This window comes from Coloeus monedula, assembly GCF_965178545.1.
Source record: "Coloeus monedula genome assembly, chromosome: 1".
Classification (NCBI taxonomy): domain Eukaryota; kingdom Metazoa; phylum Chordata; class Aves; order Passeriformes; family Corvidae; genus Coloeus; species Coloeus monedula.
Genome location: NC_138781.1, coordinates 55,512,131 through 55,529,257, shown reverse-complemented (window position 1 = coordinate 55,529,257; position 17,127 = coordinate 55,512,131). Strand labels below are relative to the sequence as shown.

The 17,127-nt window shown below is 40.6% G+C and overlaps 1 protein-coding gene across 1 annotated transcript in view; it reads right to left on the bottom strand.

Moving 5' to 3' along the window:
• Nucleotides 1–17,127, bottom strand: part of AMPH (amphiphysin) — a gene marked incomplete at both ends in the record, with an annotated part of 130,157 nt that overhangs the window by 17,207 nt on the left and 95,823 nt on the right. The window contains 6 exons of the mRNA XM_082278578.1: nt 908–1,033; nt 3,090–3,140; nt 4,558–4,590; nt 7,230–7,253; nt 8,533–8,556; nt 11,231–11,338. Of these exons, the coding sequence (XP_082134704.1) occupies nt 908–1,033; nt 3,090–3,140; nt 4,558–4,590; nt 7,230–7,253; nt 8,533–8,556; nt 11,231–11,338 (366 nt within the window). The remainder of the gene's footprint in view (nt 1–907; nt 1,034–3,089; nt 3,141–4,557; nt 4,591–7,229; nt 7,254–8,532; nt 8,557–11,230; nt 11,339–17,127) is intronic.

Genomic DNA, 17,127 nt, shown 5'->3' with positions numbered 1-17,127 from the left:
CTTGAGGAAAACATGAAAGATGTCAGACTACAAAAACAGATGCAGTTTTCCTCCAGGGTTTCTTAGCCCGTGGGTATGATCTACCACCAAGACCTTCTGACAACAGTGTGTAGGAGAGGAACCTCAGTTGGATAAAAAGAATACGAACTGAGATACCTGTATAAAAAGGGATGCTAGTCAGCAGGAAAACCCCCATGTCTACTGTCTCAGACCTACTAATTTATAGTGATATTGGATGCCCTGCTTTATTCTTCATGAAGAGCTGTAATTTCTTCTCCTTCATTTCCTGAATGCTGACATGTAAAAAGTCTTCAAACTGGTGTTCGGTGTTCTCTCGTTGGCTCACAAAGCTTCTAAAACTGAGCCTTGTAGACATATTACAGTAACTTTTTTCTGTAATTTTCATGCTCTAGTAAGGACCATACAAGATGTACATTGGCTTAGTGCTTGAAATGAAATGAGAAAACTGCTAATAATGTCATTTAAAAATGGCATAAATTCTTTCCCCTTCTGAAGTTCATCTGGCACCAGACACTGGACCATAGTACTCATTCTAGTAATTTCTTAAATGCAATAAACTCTTTGACTACACCTTTATAAAATGAACATACCTTACAATATTCTGGTTTTCTTTTCTTTTGCTCTGCACTATCCTTGTGAAAGATTGCTTCAGTGAGTATGGATTTACAACTACAACCTGTGAAACCACAACCACTCAGCCAAACTTCAGTCTAAAATGCCAAATGTAAGAGGAATGACAGTTTAGGGCTGAAAGGAGGACATGTGCTAGAGAGGCATGCTGTGACACAGCCAGGCACTGGGAAAACTAGCCATGGAGGATGACAGTGGAAAGGATGGCTGCTGAAATGCAGCAAGCACATTCACCATAACAAAAGGTGGCACTCACCACAGCCTGCTCTGCTGGCTTGGCAGGCTCAGCAGGGATGGCCTCCTTTTCCACAGCAGCAGCAGCAGCAACAGCAGGGGTTTCCTCAACCTTAGGTTCCCCAGGTGGAGCTTCTTCAGCCTCAGTCTTTTGTTATTCATTTTTAAGTAGATAGTGGAAAAATTGTTGAGGAGTATATGATGTTGGGGAGGAAGAGGGAGAAAGGGAACTGTGCCTGACACAGTGTTGCTTCAGACTCAGTCTTGCCAGGCTTTGTCCCCAGTAAAATACAGGATGTAAAGGGCATTTTCATCATCAATGTTCTATATGTAAGATGAGCCAGTCCTACAAGCCTTCCTCACAAGGAAAGAAATCATAGCTTCCTGAGCTACACTGAAAGGTAATGGAAGCAGGGGGGAAAGCACTCAGTCTGCTCAAAAGTGCTCCAGAAACTGCTGGCAAGGCCAGAAATTGAAACTGGCACCCATGCGTACCAACACTGGTCTTCAAATACGAGTTTTAAAAATTATCTCCTCCTCCCTGGTTCTGTCTGTTTGCAGACAATAGAGTCCCTTCTCCAGTGAGGGTAAGAAGCAACGAGCAGAGAGTGAGATTCAAACAGTTTTTATATGAAAAAGACAAACTGACTGATTGAATTCTAGCAATGAATTCTAGCAATCATCCCTGGTTTCTTACTAAAATGCATTCTCTCTTGAGCTCTCTATCACCTATAAGGCATCCATTTATCAACTCACTATTGGGATTTCCACCCTTTTAAATTCTGACCTCAGCTTGTTTTCCAACAAAAGGATCTATGAAATATCACCAGCCCTGCAACATGTTCAGTCTTGAGGCAAAATAGCTCACAGCAGAAGTGTGATCTCCAATGGAGACATTACTCTGCAAATACATGCACATAACAAGGGGAGAGCCCCAAGCTGTGCTCAGCATACTGAAGTTATAAAGATGGCTGACTCAACCAGATAAAATAACCCCAACAGATTATTTTGTCATGAGCAAATTGCTCAGCATAATATGAAGCTCAAAAGCAATTGCTTTGCAGTTGATAACAGGCTGCTGGCTAGAATGTGATATCTCCTTGATGAAGAGACAGCTTCTATTAAATTCTTTAAGATACTAAGACCTTCTCCTGATATTTTTCAGGAAAATAACCCCCATAGCCTCTCAATTCTTTGCTCATATATTCCTTAAGCAGGCTGATTTTTAATGAGGTACAGAGAAGTTTGTCTATGCAAGACCTTCAGGATTTGGCACAGCACTAAGAAGCGCTCACTCATGGTATATTATACCATACTGTGCAAAAATCTCTCTGTGCAGTGTATTAATGACACCTCTAGAGAATTTCATAAGAAGAAATAGGACTGAAATGAGAAACACAAAGTAGATTTATCCCAGGTAAGAGGACTAATGAGTTTCCTGAGGTTTAAAGCTGGAAGATTCTTTCAGACTTAAAATCAAAAGTAACATAAAGCAGATTGCTATGATGTGCTTCAAGTCACTTGTTGAAAAGCATATATCAGACAAGTTACCACATTGCAGCTACAAGTAAAAACACCCTCACAATATTCAGTAATGATCATGAACACAAACACCACATTAAATAACATTAAATATCACCTTGCTGCTATTAAGTAACTATAGCACTCATCCAGCAATGCTGTTATTCTCATCCTTGCCATAGGCTAAGCAAAGACTGTAAGAGGAGCTAAGAAACTGCCCAGGTAGGATCACTTCCAAAAAGATTGTCCCCTCCTTAAAAGTAGACTGTGCCTACTATTAATATGTGGTGGGTAGATAAAATTACAACAATTTTGGAGATATGTAACAGCCATCACATACTATCATGTAAGTGCTGTACACTGGACCATAGTACTCATTCTAGTAATTTCTTAAATGCAATAAACGAACTCTTTGACTACACCTTTATAAAATGAACATACCTTACAATATTCTGGTTTTCTTTTCTTTTGCTCTGTGCTATCCTTGCGGAAGATTGTTTCAGTGAGTATGGATTTACAACTACAATGATATCACCCACCAGCTCTTCCAGGTGGAAGAATTGCATAAGGTGGTGTGATTTAAAGGATGAAAACACAAAAAAAGTGAAAATATCTTTGCACAAAGGAAAAATTGTACCCTTTTTGGCAAGACATTTAAAAAGGAAGCAAAAGCCACCACTTACCAAAGAGTCTGTTATATTCTCATTTGATTGCACTGTAAATGCAGAGATATCCTAGATACAGAAATGAAAAACAATGCAAAAATATTTGAGACAGGATATTTGCAGGTATCCATCAAAGACCTGATTTTTTAATGGTTTATTCAGGTAAAGTCACTAAGTACATTGACATAGAATAAGATGGCAAATACAACTTAACTAAAAATTATTTTTAATATTTATTTAGATTATCTGAGTACTATTCATATTAAAAACATTACTTTTCCAATTTTATATTCAATGTTTCTAGACCAAGAAAATTTTTCACTTCCCTAAAGGTAGTGAAAACGTATGATTCACACCCTTCATTAAATACATGTGATTCACAGGGACTTTGTTTAAGGTGCAATGGACTTCAAAGTTGTGGAACTCTGAATCCTTTTTGCAGACTGCACAAGGCTGTGCCTGGAGAGTATGCCCTCCTGGAGAGTAGCTCTAAGCTACTTTCTTCTTGATCATAGGCTTTTATTTGAATAATAACTACAGTAATTACAAATACAAAATTTTATCTGCATTAAGAAAGTAGAAAAATTGAGGTGTTTTCCAACATCTCACTCATTCAGAACCAATTAATTTGCAAGATATTGCTGGGCCAAATTATTTTCCTACCACAGAGGAGACAGCAAATATTTATTTTCCCCAGACAAACATTTTGCCTTAATTATTAGAGCCTTGTGCTTTTCCTCTTCCGTCTGGATCCTTTACTAAACTAAATGTCCTGGAGCAGAATTGTTAATCATTGGAAGACTCATTTCCATCCCTGTATAAGCTGAGCCTTTTGGGGCAGTTTTAAAATTTGGTGTACAGGCTGTGCTGTGGTTGAGCCAGTCTCTAAGAGAATGCTGGAAAATAATGAGGCCCCAGGTTATGCACCTGAAATTTGGGATCTTGACACAGCCCTGGAATTGGAAAGCATAAACATGGTGTCCTTATGTGCTGTATCTCTGTGATGCGTACCACAGACTCACCATCAGCACCACAGCAAATAAATAATTTTGGTTAAACTTTGAGAGTAAAATATATCTTAACTGAAAATAAAGATGAAGAAAAAATAAAACTCACTATGTATTTACACACAGAGTTACTGAAACTGAAAACCTGCTTTATAGGATTTTGGGATTTTGAGAAAAATAATTCACAAAAGAGCACAATAAAAAAACTAGACCAGCCATTTTAGGAGGAAACAGCTGTCCCACTAAGGTAGTCAGATTTTTTGCTATTAGACTCAGTCAGGCCAAGACTCCTAAGAGTATCAGAATATTTCTAGCAGCATCCAAGAATTTCTGACAACAGAGAGGGTCTGGATTTGACACAGTATGATGTTGCTATGCAGCTTGCCTATAGAACAGATTTCCTGAATTTGTACAGCCACTTCTAATGCCTTCCTAATAGCACAGAAAATAAATGATCTCAAAACCTGTTTATTTCTTACCTGTGCAAATCCATTAAATGCTACGGTGGATGCCTAAATAGAAGTGAAGATCAGAATAAATTATCATTTGTTTACTAAAACCGAACACGAGTCAAAACATTTTTATTTGCAAAATAAAAATGTAGGCCAGACATTAAAAAAAAAGGAAAATAAGAAAAAAAAAAAGAGAGAGAAAAAGATAATAAAATGGAGGGTAAGGCAGCAAGAAATTTGACAACAGTGCTATTTGATAACAGACATCACAGGCTTAAAGAAAATGACAAAAAGAAAAAGCAGTGTACCTTAAATATTTTTAAAAACCAATAATTAAAAAAAGACCAGGTGCATTTAAAGATCTACAGATAAAACACAAAAGCTGCCAGACACAGTGTGTCTTCACAGTTCAACACTTCATTCACCATTCTGAAATGCATTTTTGTCAGCCTGCTTGAAGGGCTGAAGGGCACCACACTATTAAGAGTTGAATGGCAATTTTTCAAAAAAAGAAAAGAATGGGCTTAGGAAGGGAAATAGGAAACACACAAACAGAATGTTTTAAAACAACAAGGTTATGCATGGCCTAAGGAACTCTTTGTCTAGACTAGGCTACACACTGGGGTAGGTACCTCTTCTTTATCAGCCTCAATTTCCTGGTACAACAATCCATATCTCCGGTTAGCAATTTCATCTTCAGATAAATCTGAGTTGTTGGTCTCATTGTCTTTAGGACTAGTTGAACTCTCGGTGCTAGCATTTCTGGAATTTCCCATTTGAAACAGAGACAAGGGTCTAGCTATCTCCTTGCTCGGTCCAGGATTGCTAATGCCTGCCTGCTCCCCAGGCAAACCTTGTTTTACTGGTGTTTCCTGAATTATGTGGCTTGTGCTTGCACCTACTTCTCCCCAGCTGTTATCAGTAGCTCCTAGGTCTTCTGTAGACCATTTATTACTAATGCCTAACCAAACATTTTCCATGTTACCTTCCTCTGAGTTTTGCTGCTTGGGGAAAAAGGGCCAATTATCCATTCCATTGGCTCGGCTATCTGACAGACTAGAAAAACCCCAGGAATCATTAGTAACTGTTGGATCCCAGTTTGCCAGCCAGGGCTCTGTTTCCAAGGCTTCAGGAACACCACTGCTAATCACTTCAGTGACTGCTGTTGCTGTCCTACCTGTCACTTCGTCATCTGCATTATCTAGGCAAGGATTATCACAGCTTTTGCTAGCAGAATTGGCTGCCTTGGGCAGCAATGTCCACTGTTTTTCAGCAGCAGCTTGACCTTTAGTACCAGTACTACCATTTGGGAGGTGGCTGATGCTATTATCTTCAGTTCCTTTACCAGACTCTTCTGCATTGAATAATTCAGCATCACACAGATCACTTCCAGTATCTGAAGGGTACTTTCCTGTGTGGTCAGTTATCTTTAAGTCAACATGTGCCCTCATATTTATACATTCCATGGAGGTACTCTGGCCAATACCACTGTCAGTTTGGTCCAAGGCACCCTCAGATGTATTTTCATGGTCCTCATCCCAGATACCAAGGACTGTCTCAGGTTCAGCACCAGTGCTTTCTACAGTCTTACAGTTGTACTCCACTATTTTGTCCCCACTTCCCAGCCCTGTGCTCAATGATGGTATTTCTCTATCTGTCTCCTCAATGACATCGACCCGTTTGAATTCTTCTTCTGTAGAGGTTTCTAGGTTAGCACCACTAGCTCTCCCAGTATCCCCATAATTACCTTCAAACTCATGTAAATTTTCTACCTCTGTGCTGACTAAAATTTCAAGATCTGATTTTGCTAAATCCTTATGAAATTCTGCCTCACTGTTTCCTTTGGTTTCACAACCTTGCTCTTCCAGTTCCTCTGTACCTTCTACCTCCTCGTAGTTAGCTCCAGTCTCTACCTTTTCACTTGGCTTGACACCTGCCCACTCGTCTTCCTCATGCTCTTCCTCTGCCTTTTGCACATCACATGGGAGGGGTTCATCCAACAAGCTATCAGTTCCCAGGATGGGTGTCTCAAAACTGGTTACGTTCTCTAAAGGCTGATTGGTCACCACATCTTCCCACACATTTTTGGCATCCAACTGGTCCTCCAGTGAAGTCCTCTGGTTTTCACTTACAGAAGCTGACTCTGGTGCAGCATCCTCCTGCTCACTTACTGCAGGCCAAACACTAGCAGGCAGAGTACCCGTGGATTTGCTTGAGGTTTGCTCTGCCCTGGGGAAAAGCAAAGAACTGCCTGCAGTAATTTCCTGGCTGATACTGAGTGCGCTAACATCTAGGCCCCAGTTGAGTGAACCTAGATCAGTTTGAGATCTGTTAGTATCTTCTGATGACCCACTGTTTGGGGTTTCCTCCATGATCAGGTTACACAGGGAAAGACTTTTTGAAGAATCAGGCTTTAAGCAGACAGAAAAGCAAAGAAAAAACACAAGATGAAAAAGATAAAGGCGGACTTGATGAGAAAACACAAAATTTATATTTTGTAAGAGCAATTTTAATCTAAAGAATGAAGTGACTAAGTTAAGCCATTTAAGGAAAAGCTATGTGGTTTGCAACATCTGAAAGCAATAAATTGTAATGCAAAAGAGCAGCACTGATACACAAAACCAGAAAACTATCTATTACACCACAGCGATTAAAGAAGTCCCTAGAGTGGTCGCAATTTTGGGGGTAGGTTTGCTTACCGGCTGCACCAATTCACTGCTTGTCTGTATAGAAGGAGGTCATACACATAAAACAGAAAAGAACAACACGATGTACTTTGATACAGCAGCAGTTCATTAATTAGCAGTTCTCTAACCAGCTGCAGTGACCAAATCAGGGTGGGGAAGGAGTGGTGGGTCCTTTCCTGCCACTCCACCCAAGACTAATTCCAGTCCTGTGAATTTTAAGCCTCTGAATTACATTATAAAAAAAGTTCTTCATGTATGCTGACTATTTATCACCTCTTGCTTTCCCCTCTGAGTCACTGACATTTTTATTTCAAACATTTATCTATGAAGTACGCTAGCATTTAAAAATAATAGAGCAAAGACAAAAATAATTATAATATAGAATACATACATAACATTAAAAAGCTATAAATAAAACTGTGCAAAAAGAAGGCATTGATAAAGCAATCTAATCTAAGTTTAGAGCAATACATTCTCAACATTTCTGGGTTATTTTACCTGGTTTAGATATTTGCAGCCTTGAAATTTTTGCTAGCCTACATACATGACTGTTTTTATCAAGCTTTATTTAACCTCACTCAATATAAAGAGATGAGCATTTAATATACATCCCATATGGAATGTGTTCACAAAACAGTGCTGCAAATCTGAATACATGGCAAGCATTCACAGATTTCTGTGCTGGCTGAAGCTAGAAAAAGTCAAACATGAACATACCAGGCTCCATGTTAAGTCAACCCAGTTAACTCCATTACATACAATCAAAAGAAAGCTCACAAAAATGGGTTGTTTTCTTCCTGCAGATCATTTTATCTGATTTGGCAACAGGAGGAAGAAGGAAGGATTCATGCAGTTTCCTACAGTAGCAGTTTCTTTTGTGAGTAATTCCAGTTCACTGTATGCCCACAAAGACAAGCTAAATTCTGTCTTTACTCATAATTTTGAGAAAATGGTTGTCCATTGGGTTAAAGTCCTAAGGAACTACACCTTCAGGTATTTAAAACAAGTGACTTACATCCATTATTACCTTCTAATAGCTGTACTTTGGGCATATTAAAAGCAACACACTTAGCTGTAGTGATTGTGAATCTTAGCCTAGATTTCTGACATCATTTAGATTTTCTATGCTAAGCTACAGAGATTATTTTTTGTTGTTGTTAGTTTTAAAAGACACCCAGTGGCTTCAAATACTTGAAAGAGTTTGTCACGATCTGTAAATCCTTTACCTTGGCTTTTGGTAAAAGAACTGTAAATCTGAATTTAAGTTGTTACAAAATCAAAGGCACAGAAATACAATTATGTATGTCAGGCTTACCGTCCATAGATCCCATGGCAATGTCTGAAAAAAGCAGTGGAAAAAAGAGCTTGTCAGAAAAACACCATTCCTGTACTGTATGTCCAACATGCTACATAACAATGTCCATTAACTAAGAAGAGAGCACTTATTTATATGCATGTTTATAGTACATACGTATTTTATATATTAGCACGTGTGTGCGTGTGTGTGTCTGTGTATGTATCTGCATAATACTTTTGGTTATAAAGGATGGGCAGTATGCAATGCATTGTGATATTTCCCACTTCAAAGTAGTTGCTGCTTTCCAGCAAACTCACATTGCTGTGTGCATGAGTAATGGTCAGATTCTGAGCTGCTGACTGAGTGACTTTCAACGGGTGTCGGAGCCTCTGCAAAGTGTCAGCTTTAAAGAGCTTACAAAGGTGGGGTTTTCTAGCCAGTTAAAAATGATGCCGCTGTTCGCTAAGTGGGTTCCCTTGCAATACTGACACTAGAAAGGAAAATGGCATACTTTTTGGGAAAGGAAATAACAAAGTTGACCAATATTTTCTTTTTCTCGTCCAGTCTGTTAATAAATGCTAGTGACCTCTCAACAGAAGAGCTTAACAGACAGAGGAAAGAAAAGCAGCAGACTTCATGCCAAATATTTATAGCCCACCATGTGAGACAGAACTCTGCTGCTTCGTATCAAAAGAGAAGAGAACCAGGCAGGTTTAGAAAGGTCCCTTCTAATGCAGCCATAGAAACAGAAGAGCAGTTGAGGAAGGACAGACCAGGGCTCACTTACTGTGGTTGGATCACTGTGGCAAAGCAGTGAAGGGAGGTAATTAATTAAATTACCAATAGAGAAGTCATGCCAGGGCTCCCAAGGCATCATGCACAGATGACTGCTCCTGTTCAACTGTTTGCTGAATGGAAAATATCCGTGACTGAGGCAAAAACTATACACATATAGGAATACCACTTAAGGCTCTCTTCTTAATCTCCCTGCAAGCACAGGGCTCTCCAAAGACTGCAGCCACAGCCTCATACTCTCTATACTGCCATAGTAATGACCCTGTCAACTCCAGTGAGACCAAGACCCAGACTGCAGGGCTGTCTTCCCTTCTAAAAACATGGTGTTCTGACTCACTGCATGCTCTTGTACATGTGGACCATCCTTTCTCATATGCCTTTGTTGTGTGGAAAGATGAAAGGAGTGAGTAAAGGTGCTCAGTGAATGCTTCTTATGCTCCTAGATGAAAAGTTACAATGTACTTTTCTACACAGAATTATATTCTGTATTTCATGTTATAGTTGAATATAAAATAACTGTTTTTCACTGAAGTAATAAACTTTTCTACAACCTGTACAATATGATGTCAGAACAAATGTGTTCTGTCATAAAAGTTAAGTATCTTTTGTTTAATTATCCCACTGCTCTAATCAGCATTATTACAAAACAAGCTGAAAGTAGTTAGCAAAGTCACATTTAGTGTTTTCTGTCACTGCTGAATGCTATGGAATTTCATTTGCTTTCCCCTTCCTTTTCTCTGTTTAGAGGGGGGAAAAACATAACAAGTAAAATGCATAAAGCTTCTGCTACAATGAAACACTTCTCGTAGCAAATCTCAATGAGAAATTTCAGCTAATGTTCAGAGTGCTGACAATGGATCGTTTTTCTGACAGCACATATACTGTCAGAAATCATTACAGATCTCATTACGTAACTAGGACTTCACACCAAATAAGAAGTTAATTAACTGAGGATGAGATCAGCAGAAAATCAGGACCATCTCAGCCTTAAAGCTTCTTGTCTTCTCACTCCTTTCCCAGTGCTGCATTTCTAAACAACTGATTAGTCTTCTCATGTCTCACAGAACAAGCCAGATTAATAATAGCACAGGTAGATTAATGATAGCACAGGAATAATAGATCATGCTAGTAGTGTATTAACACAGCTTCTTTGTGTTCAAGACAGGGATACAGATATGCTGGCCAGGAGATGTTCCCTACTTGGCTACCTGCCCTCTGGGTAGTGAGGGTGAATTCTGGATTTTAAGATAGCATGTCCTGTAGGAAAAGTCAATGAATATCAGCAACTTAATATATCAGCCTTTTCTTTTTTTAAAAAAATTTCATCTTTCTTTTTTTCTCATATTGCTGCAAAAAACTACCATTACAAATATTAGTACTGAATGTAGAATTTCAATAACACAATATTCTACAAGAAAACATCCTATTCCATACTCTAATTTTCCTTGAGGTTAGGTCTAAAGCAGATTAACAGCAAAACCACTCAGATCACTGCTTGGTACAGAAACTCCATCACATTAAAGCAATTGCATGCTGACTCCATGAGACCTAGGTCCCCTAAGGCATCTTTCCAGAATCAGTCAGGTCAGAAAAGTTGTCAGAAAAACAAGCACTGGAGAATAATATTGTTTACACTATGAGTTATTCTAAAGATGGAAACTAACAGCATGCTAAAGTCAAGGCCAAGGTACCAGCAACCATTCTCATCAGCAGACATCTCATTTTACCATGTGACAATTTCCTCTCCTTCCGTACATCATCAAGTACAGGGTTACTGAGGGGGAAGATAGAAGGCTGACTAGTGCTTCTCAGGAAGATAAAGTTTTTCAGACACTTCTCATTAATACATGAGGCAAACCTTTTCTACCAAACACAATACACTGCATTCAAATGCCTTGCCTATGTCAAGGCAAAGAGGTACCTGAGACATGGGTGAATGACTAACTCCTGTTGATACAGCTTCTGGCTTGAAAGGGTCGAAGTCCAAATCCAGTAAAGACTCTTCTTTCTTAGCTTCAGGTACTTCATTCTGTTAGAAGAGAAATATAACTCTTGCAAAACTTATCTTTTAAAAGCTGCCCCAGGTAGTAAAATATTAAAATGGTCAAGAAAAGAAAGCAAACCACAGATTTACTAGCTGTGGTGCACACAAGAAGGGTGGAAGCTCTGAAGATTTTCTTGAGCTTTAGTGTAAGTTTTACTTTTATGAGATTTGCTCTTATGATGTCTTTGGTTTCTCTGTAGTACAGCTTTGCCTTTTTAGGCCTAACAGTCACAGCCCTTTCAAAAAAGTGTCAAGTGTACACCACTTGACTGTGAACGCCCTTTTAAAGTGCTTTGAGACAGACATGGGAGTTAAAAACTACTGTCATAGGTTAGCAAAGCATAGTTCCGGAAGTGATGTTCTTGCAAAGAGGTGCTTACAGCTTCCTCTGTGACCAGACAGAACCTATCAGCTGGCCAGTTTGAATATGGACAATTCTTTAAGCCACTTAAAGTTGTGACCGCCTCTGAGATGCACACTTAAGAATAGAAACCCTGAGGCAGAGGCTCTCTCTCGTTTCCGGTGCTGGCACAGGTGGCTGCGGGGCCCCGTGCGGGGGCCACCGGGCCCGGCCCAGGCCATGCTCGGGCCAGGCCGGGCCGGGCCACGGCCATCCTGGAGCCAATGGGCCCTGTTCCACCCATGGAACAGCCACCCACAGCCCTGCTGTGGGCAGCCGGAGCGGCTCAGCTCCCCCCCCCCCCTCCACTTCGATAAGCCACATTCCAGCTGCAAGGCCTAGGTGAGATTAACCCTTTTAGTGCTGTGAAGAGCTGAAAACCTGAGGGAAGAGAAAGAGGAGATGCTTGAAGCTGAAATTCTGTTGTGAAGCTATGATATGTCAGAGTACCCATTGTAATTTCATGAAGATATGGGGGGTGGAGTGTTCAACTCATGCTTGTTAGCAAAAGCACCTGCGTGAGATAGGCAGATGCTGACACAGCTGTAATTTCATGAGAAGTTTGGACAGGGAGAGATGGAAGCGATAAGGACTTTTGCTCCAAATGGGAAAGGAGAAAACCTCAGTTCCTACAGATGCTCCCAGAGATAGTTCTAAAGATGAAGATGAGGAAGACCCTTTGCTCCCAGGGAAGAACGGCCTCTGTTCTTAGAGATGAAATGCTCCCAGAGATGGGTGAAGAGAACTTTTGCTTCTGAACAGTTCAACCTTAAAATTGCACCCCAAAAAACTTCAAGAGTGTACCCTTGAAAGCAGTTGTGGGAAAAGCTGCAAGTTGGGGAAGGGACTCACATGCGAGCAGAGAGACTCCTCTTCCTAAATGGACTGAACAAAGTTATTTGGAAGTGGGCGGCTGTCTCGTTGTGATAATGTGTTCATAGCATGAGCAAGAGAGACTCCTCTTCCTAAATGGACTGAACAAAGTTATTATGGAAGTGGTAAACAGACTGAACATCTTAAGGCTTGTCTTTTTACATTGTCAGTGGGAGAAGGGAGGAAGGTGGGGGGAGGAGAAAAGTTCTGAAGGTGTGGTATTATTATTTTTTTTCTCTTCTTTTAGGTCTGTTAATGAACTTCTTTATATTCTTTCAAGTTTGGTGCCTGCTTTGCATTTCTCCCAATTCTTATCTCACAGAAGGTAAACAGTAATGAGTATCTTGGACCAAACCACTACACTGAATTGGTGTTTCCACCCGGTTACAAATCCAACCCGCTACAACTACATAAACAGCACCCAATGTCCATACATTCTAACAAGTTAATCTCTCCCCAAACACAAACATTATTAAAAAGCCAATACAGAAGGATACAAATGCATTTGACTTAAGTTTTAATTCTGAACATGTATACCAATTTACAATTAATGTTGCCTTCAGCTCTAAACTTTAGGAAACATCTGATAGTAGGGCACTGGAACAAGCTGCCCAGAGAAGCTGTGAATGTTCCATCCGTAAAAGTGTTCAAGGCCAGATTGGATGGGGCTTTGAGCAACCTGATCTAATGAGAGCTGTCCCTGTCCATGGCAGGTGGGGTGGAACTAGATGATTTTTAAGGTCTCTTTCAACCAAAGCCATTTTATGATTCTATGATATGCTCTTATTAAACTGGATTACATGGTAGAGCCTTCTTGGTTTTCAATCAATAAATTAGCCAAGGCCTCTGAGGTCACTCTAAAAATACATTCACATATATATGTACAATGGGCTACAGGTCTTCTCTGCTGTAAAAGAACCTGAAAAAACAATTAGTGTGCTTCAACATAAAACAGTGTGAAACCGTAGCTGAGATTTAATTATCACTAACTGTAAATGTTCTAGGCAAGCACCTTAGTCTTGATAACAAGGCTAGTACTGCCTGCTGCTAGTTGTCCAGTGTTTGTTAAATAGTGAGAGAAGCTTGTACGACAGGGCAAGTCTACCACAGTATGCCACGTACAAACCCAGCAAAACTATGAGATAATAATAATGATAATGACAGTAAAATAAATGAGCAAAGACCTTCTATTATTGGAACATTTAAGAGTATAAACTTTCCAAATTAGTGTTACTATTGGTAAACAGATGTTCAAAGTTAGCTAATTAATGGCTTCCGTTATGCCACAAAACACCTTAACTCTCTGTGTCACCTGCAAACATGGTAAAAAGAGCTCCTCAGCTCCCATGTTAGGAATGACAGAATGACCTAGAACTCTTCAGTCTGTAAGAGGTGTGTTAGGGGTGATGTGAGAAGGGTCTATACCAGTGTGAGAGGGGTTTGGCTGCTCCCTGATTCTTCCAAAGCAGGAAGGCAGTTGGCAGCAAAGCTGGTGGGGACAAATATAAAATAAAAGTGGTGGTGCTCCATGTGGCAGAGTCCAGCTGGGGACCTCCTTGGCTTCAGGTACTGTGACTGTGAAAAACGTACACATGCTGAAAGACTGAATAAATTTGTGGCAAAGTAGTCTGTTGAGGCTTACTAAATAGGTAGAAATCATGGTGAGAAAGTCCTAGAGCAGCAAAGCACTAGAGGCTAAGAGACTGTAGTACCAGGGGGTGTCAGGAGTACCAACTTTGCTTGCCTGGATTTATCTTCTTTCTTTGGCCTTCTGCATCACTGGTGTGACAGATATGTGGTCTGACACACTGAAGCCTGTATTATAGTCTCCCATTTTAAAAAGTCAAGCCCACCATTCCCACCAGTAACCAACATTACATTCATTCTCTCATGCCTTCCATCGAGTGTATTTAGATTTCATCACATATGCTCCTGAGGCACTAATACTCATATGGTCATACACCTTGAAGAAATAACAGCATTTGCTGGCATATAATCAGAATTGGATGGAGACATAAAAGATAATGATCTTTCACTGAGGTTTGAGAATGAAGTTGCTACCTATGAGGACTGAATCAAATGAACAGGAGTCTTACTTAGGCCATGAGTGATGACAGCTAAGGTATTGAAAGTGACAGGGTACTGATCACTGATAGCAAAAGTTATCATTACCCATGACCCTCAGAACAAAATGAAGAGAACACTCAACTTTAGTGACAAAGGCCCAAATAAACATACAGAGCACCTAAGATACCACATTACAGGGAGATGCAGGAAAAACAGGAACCTCAGGAAATCCCTCAGTAAGGGGCAAAGCTGTGACAGGAAGGCCTGAAAAACATCCTGTATTTATTCCACCATAGCATGATGAAGCATGAATAAATTAAACATTTGAAAGAGGAGGCTGTGGCAGAAGCAAGGCTGTACCTCTCAGAGGCATGTACAAGAGATGAAGAAGCCAAAATAAACTTGCAAAGTTTGTTTTTGAGACAAAACTTCAGGAGGAAACGCCGGAATGAGTGTTCCTCCCCTTTTCCTCCGTCAATGAGACAAATGGGTCACAAGGAGTTAAAGTGGGAAAAAGAAACCAAACTGTTTATTAACACACGAACAAAACAGGGTAGAACAGGATTTAAAAAAGCCCCAAACCTCAAAATACAACAAATTCCCGGAGAGAGAACAGACACACGGGCTCGGACCAGCCGGGGCCACCCCGCGGGCCCGCTGGGGCCACCCCGCAGGCTCCCCGGACCGGCGAGGAGGGAAGGGAGGCAGTGAGGCAAGGGGAAGGAAAGGGAAAAAAGAACAAGAAAAAAACCCAACACAATCTTTTCCCAGCTAGCCGGAACACAAAGGAAACCAAAAAGCAGCACAGCGCTCCCGGCGCACTCCCTCCCGAGCCCCGCCGAGACCTCCCCGCCCCGGGTCCATCTTAAAGGCACAGCGTCCTTGGGCATTGAGCGGATGGTTAAGGAATAAAGCGGCTTTATAACATCACCCCAAGAGACAAGGACCACCAGAACTGTTACCCTCTCCCTGCACACAGTCTGTACAACCCTTAAAATAGCCTTAGCAGTTATGCTGTCAGACACACTCAGACACATTATGTATCGTAGGGGGCATATAAAGGCCTACAATGTCCAAGCTAGTAACTGGACACTAGGGAGAAATATGATGTGAGGAAAAGGAGAAATAAAGCAAAGAATACTAATTTCTGAAATATCTGGAGCTGGTCACCCAGATATTTCATCTTTTCACCTCTTTCTTTTACTAGACAGTAATTAAATCAATTTTTGACAATGAATAACCTGGATTTGTGAGATAGTTTATTGAATCAGTGCAAAAATATTCAACAGCATCAAGCAGAACTGTCTTTCAGCATGTTGCACTAACGAAGCAAATGCATTAATACTGCTTGGTAAAGAAGGAGGAGCAACAACAATTTCAGGATATTTGTGTTTCAGGAAACGGAAGCGTTTGGCCTGTTTGTAATCCTCTCCAAAACACTGTATTAAAGCAGCAAAGCTCTACTCATCAGTCTGTTGGTTTTGTGCCTCTGCGTGAGCAGTGTCTGGGACACCAGTGGTGGTCCCCTGGGAAGTCCTGTACCATTGACAGGCTCTACAGGCTTAATAGCTTTCTCCACAGTGCTCAACAAGGGCTTTGGGAGTATAGGAGAAGCCATAAACACCAAGAGGAATAAGTCCGTATTTCCTGTGGATTTCACGCTATGTATTTTCCTTAACTGCTTCACATACACAAGGATACAAAACCTAGACATCACATTATTTGGGTATGTCTGTACATACTCAGAGATCTCAGATACAGTAAGGATGCTTTAGTGATGGGGGTGGGTTTTGTGGAGGGAGAAGTGCAGATGATTGATGAGAAGGTGGCCAGGGAATAGCTTAGGACATTCCCTGGCCGTTGACTGTGGAGGAAGGAAGGACATAGATCACTCACTGAAGGGAGATCCATTTTCCTTGAGAGACAAAGGAAAACATTTCAGTTCTCAGAAGCATGCCCACTTTTATTATGCCATTCCATTTCTATGCCAATCTCTCCTAGAAAGGATATAAGGATTCTGGAAATGTGACTTACACTTAATTAAAGCCTTATTCCAGTGTCATCTCTTAATGGAAAAGCAAACCAGTTCTACTTCTGCTTCCCTGGATGGCCTGACATATGCAGATTAGTTGGATACAGTATTTAATGCAGGGGGCCATATCTAGCACAGCTTACACCAACTCTTACCAGTGATTTCAAGGCTCATGCTGCTGGAGTAATTAATTCCTATGAAGTCAGGGTACAGTGATGCAACAGACCTGCCATCTCCCTTCAGAAAGAGGGCCTACCAGCAGCTGCATTCTGGGAGTAGCCTTTAATTCTTTAATTGCATGGAGACTTAACTATAAATAAGTCTTTTCCAAATAGATCCCTATACACAGCAACACCTGTTTCTCCCTACCACAAGAAAACAACGCATCACATGTTCAAATTG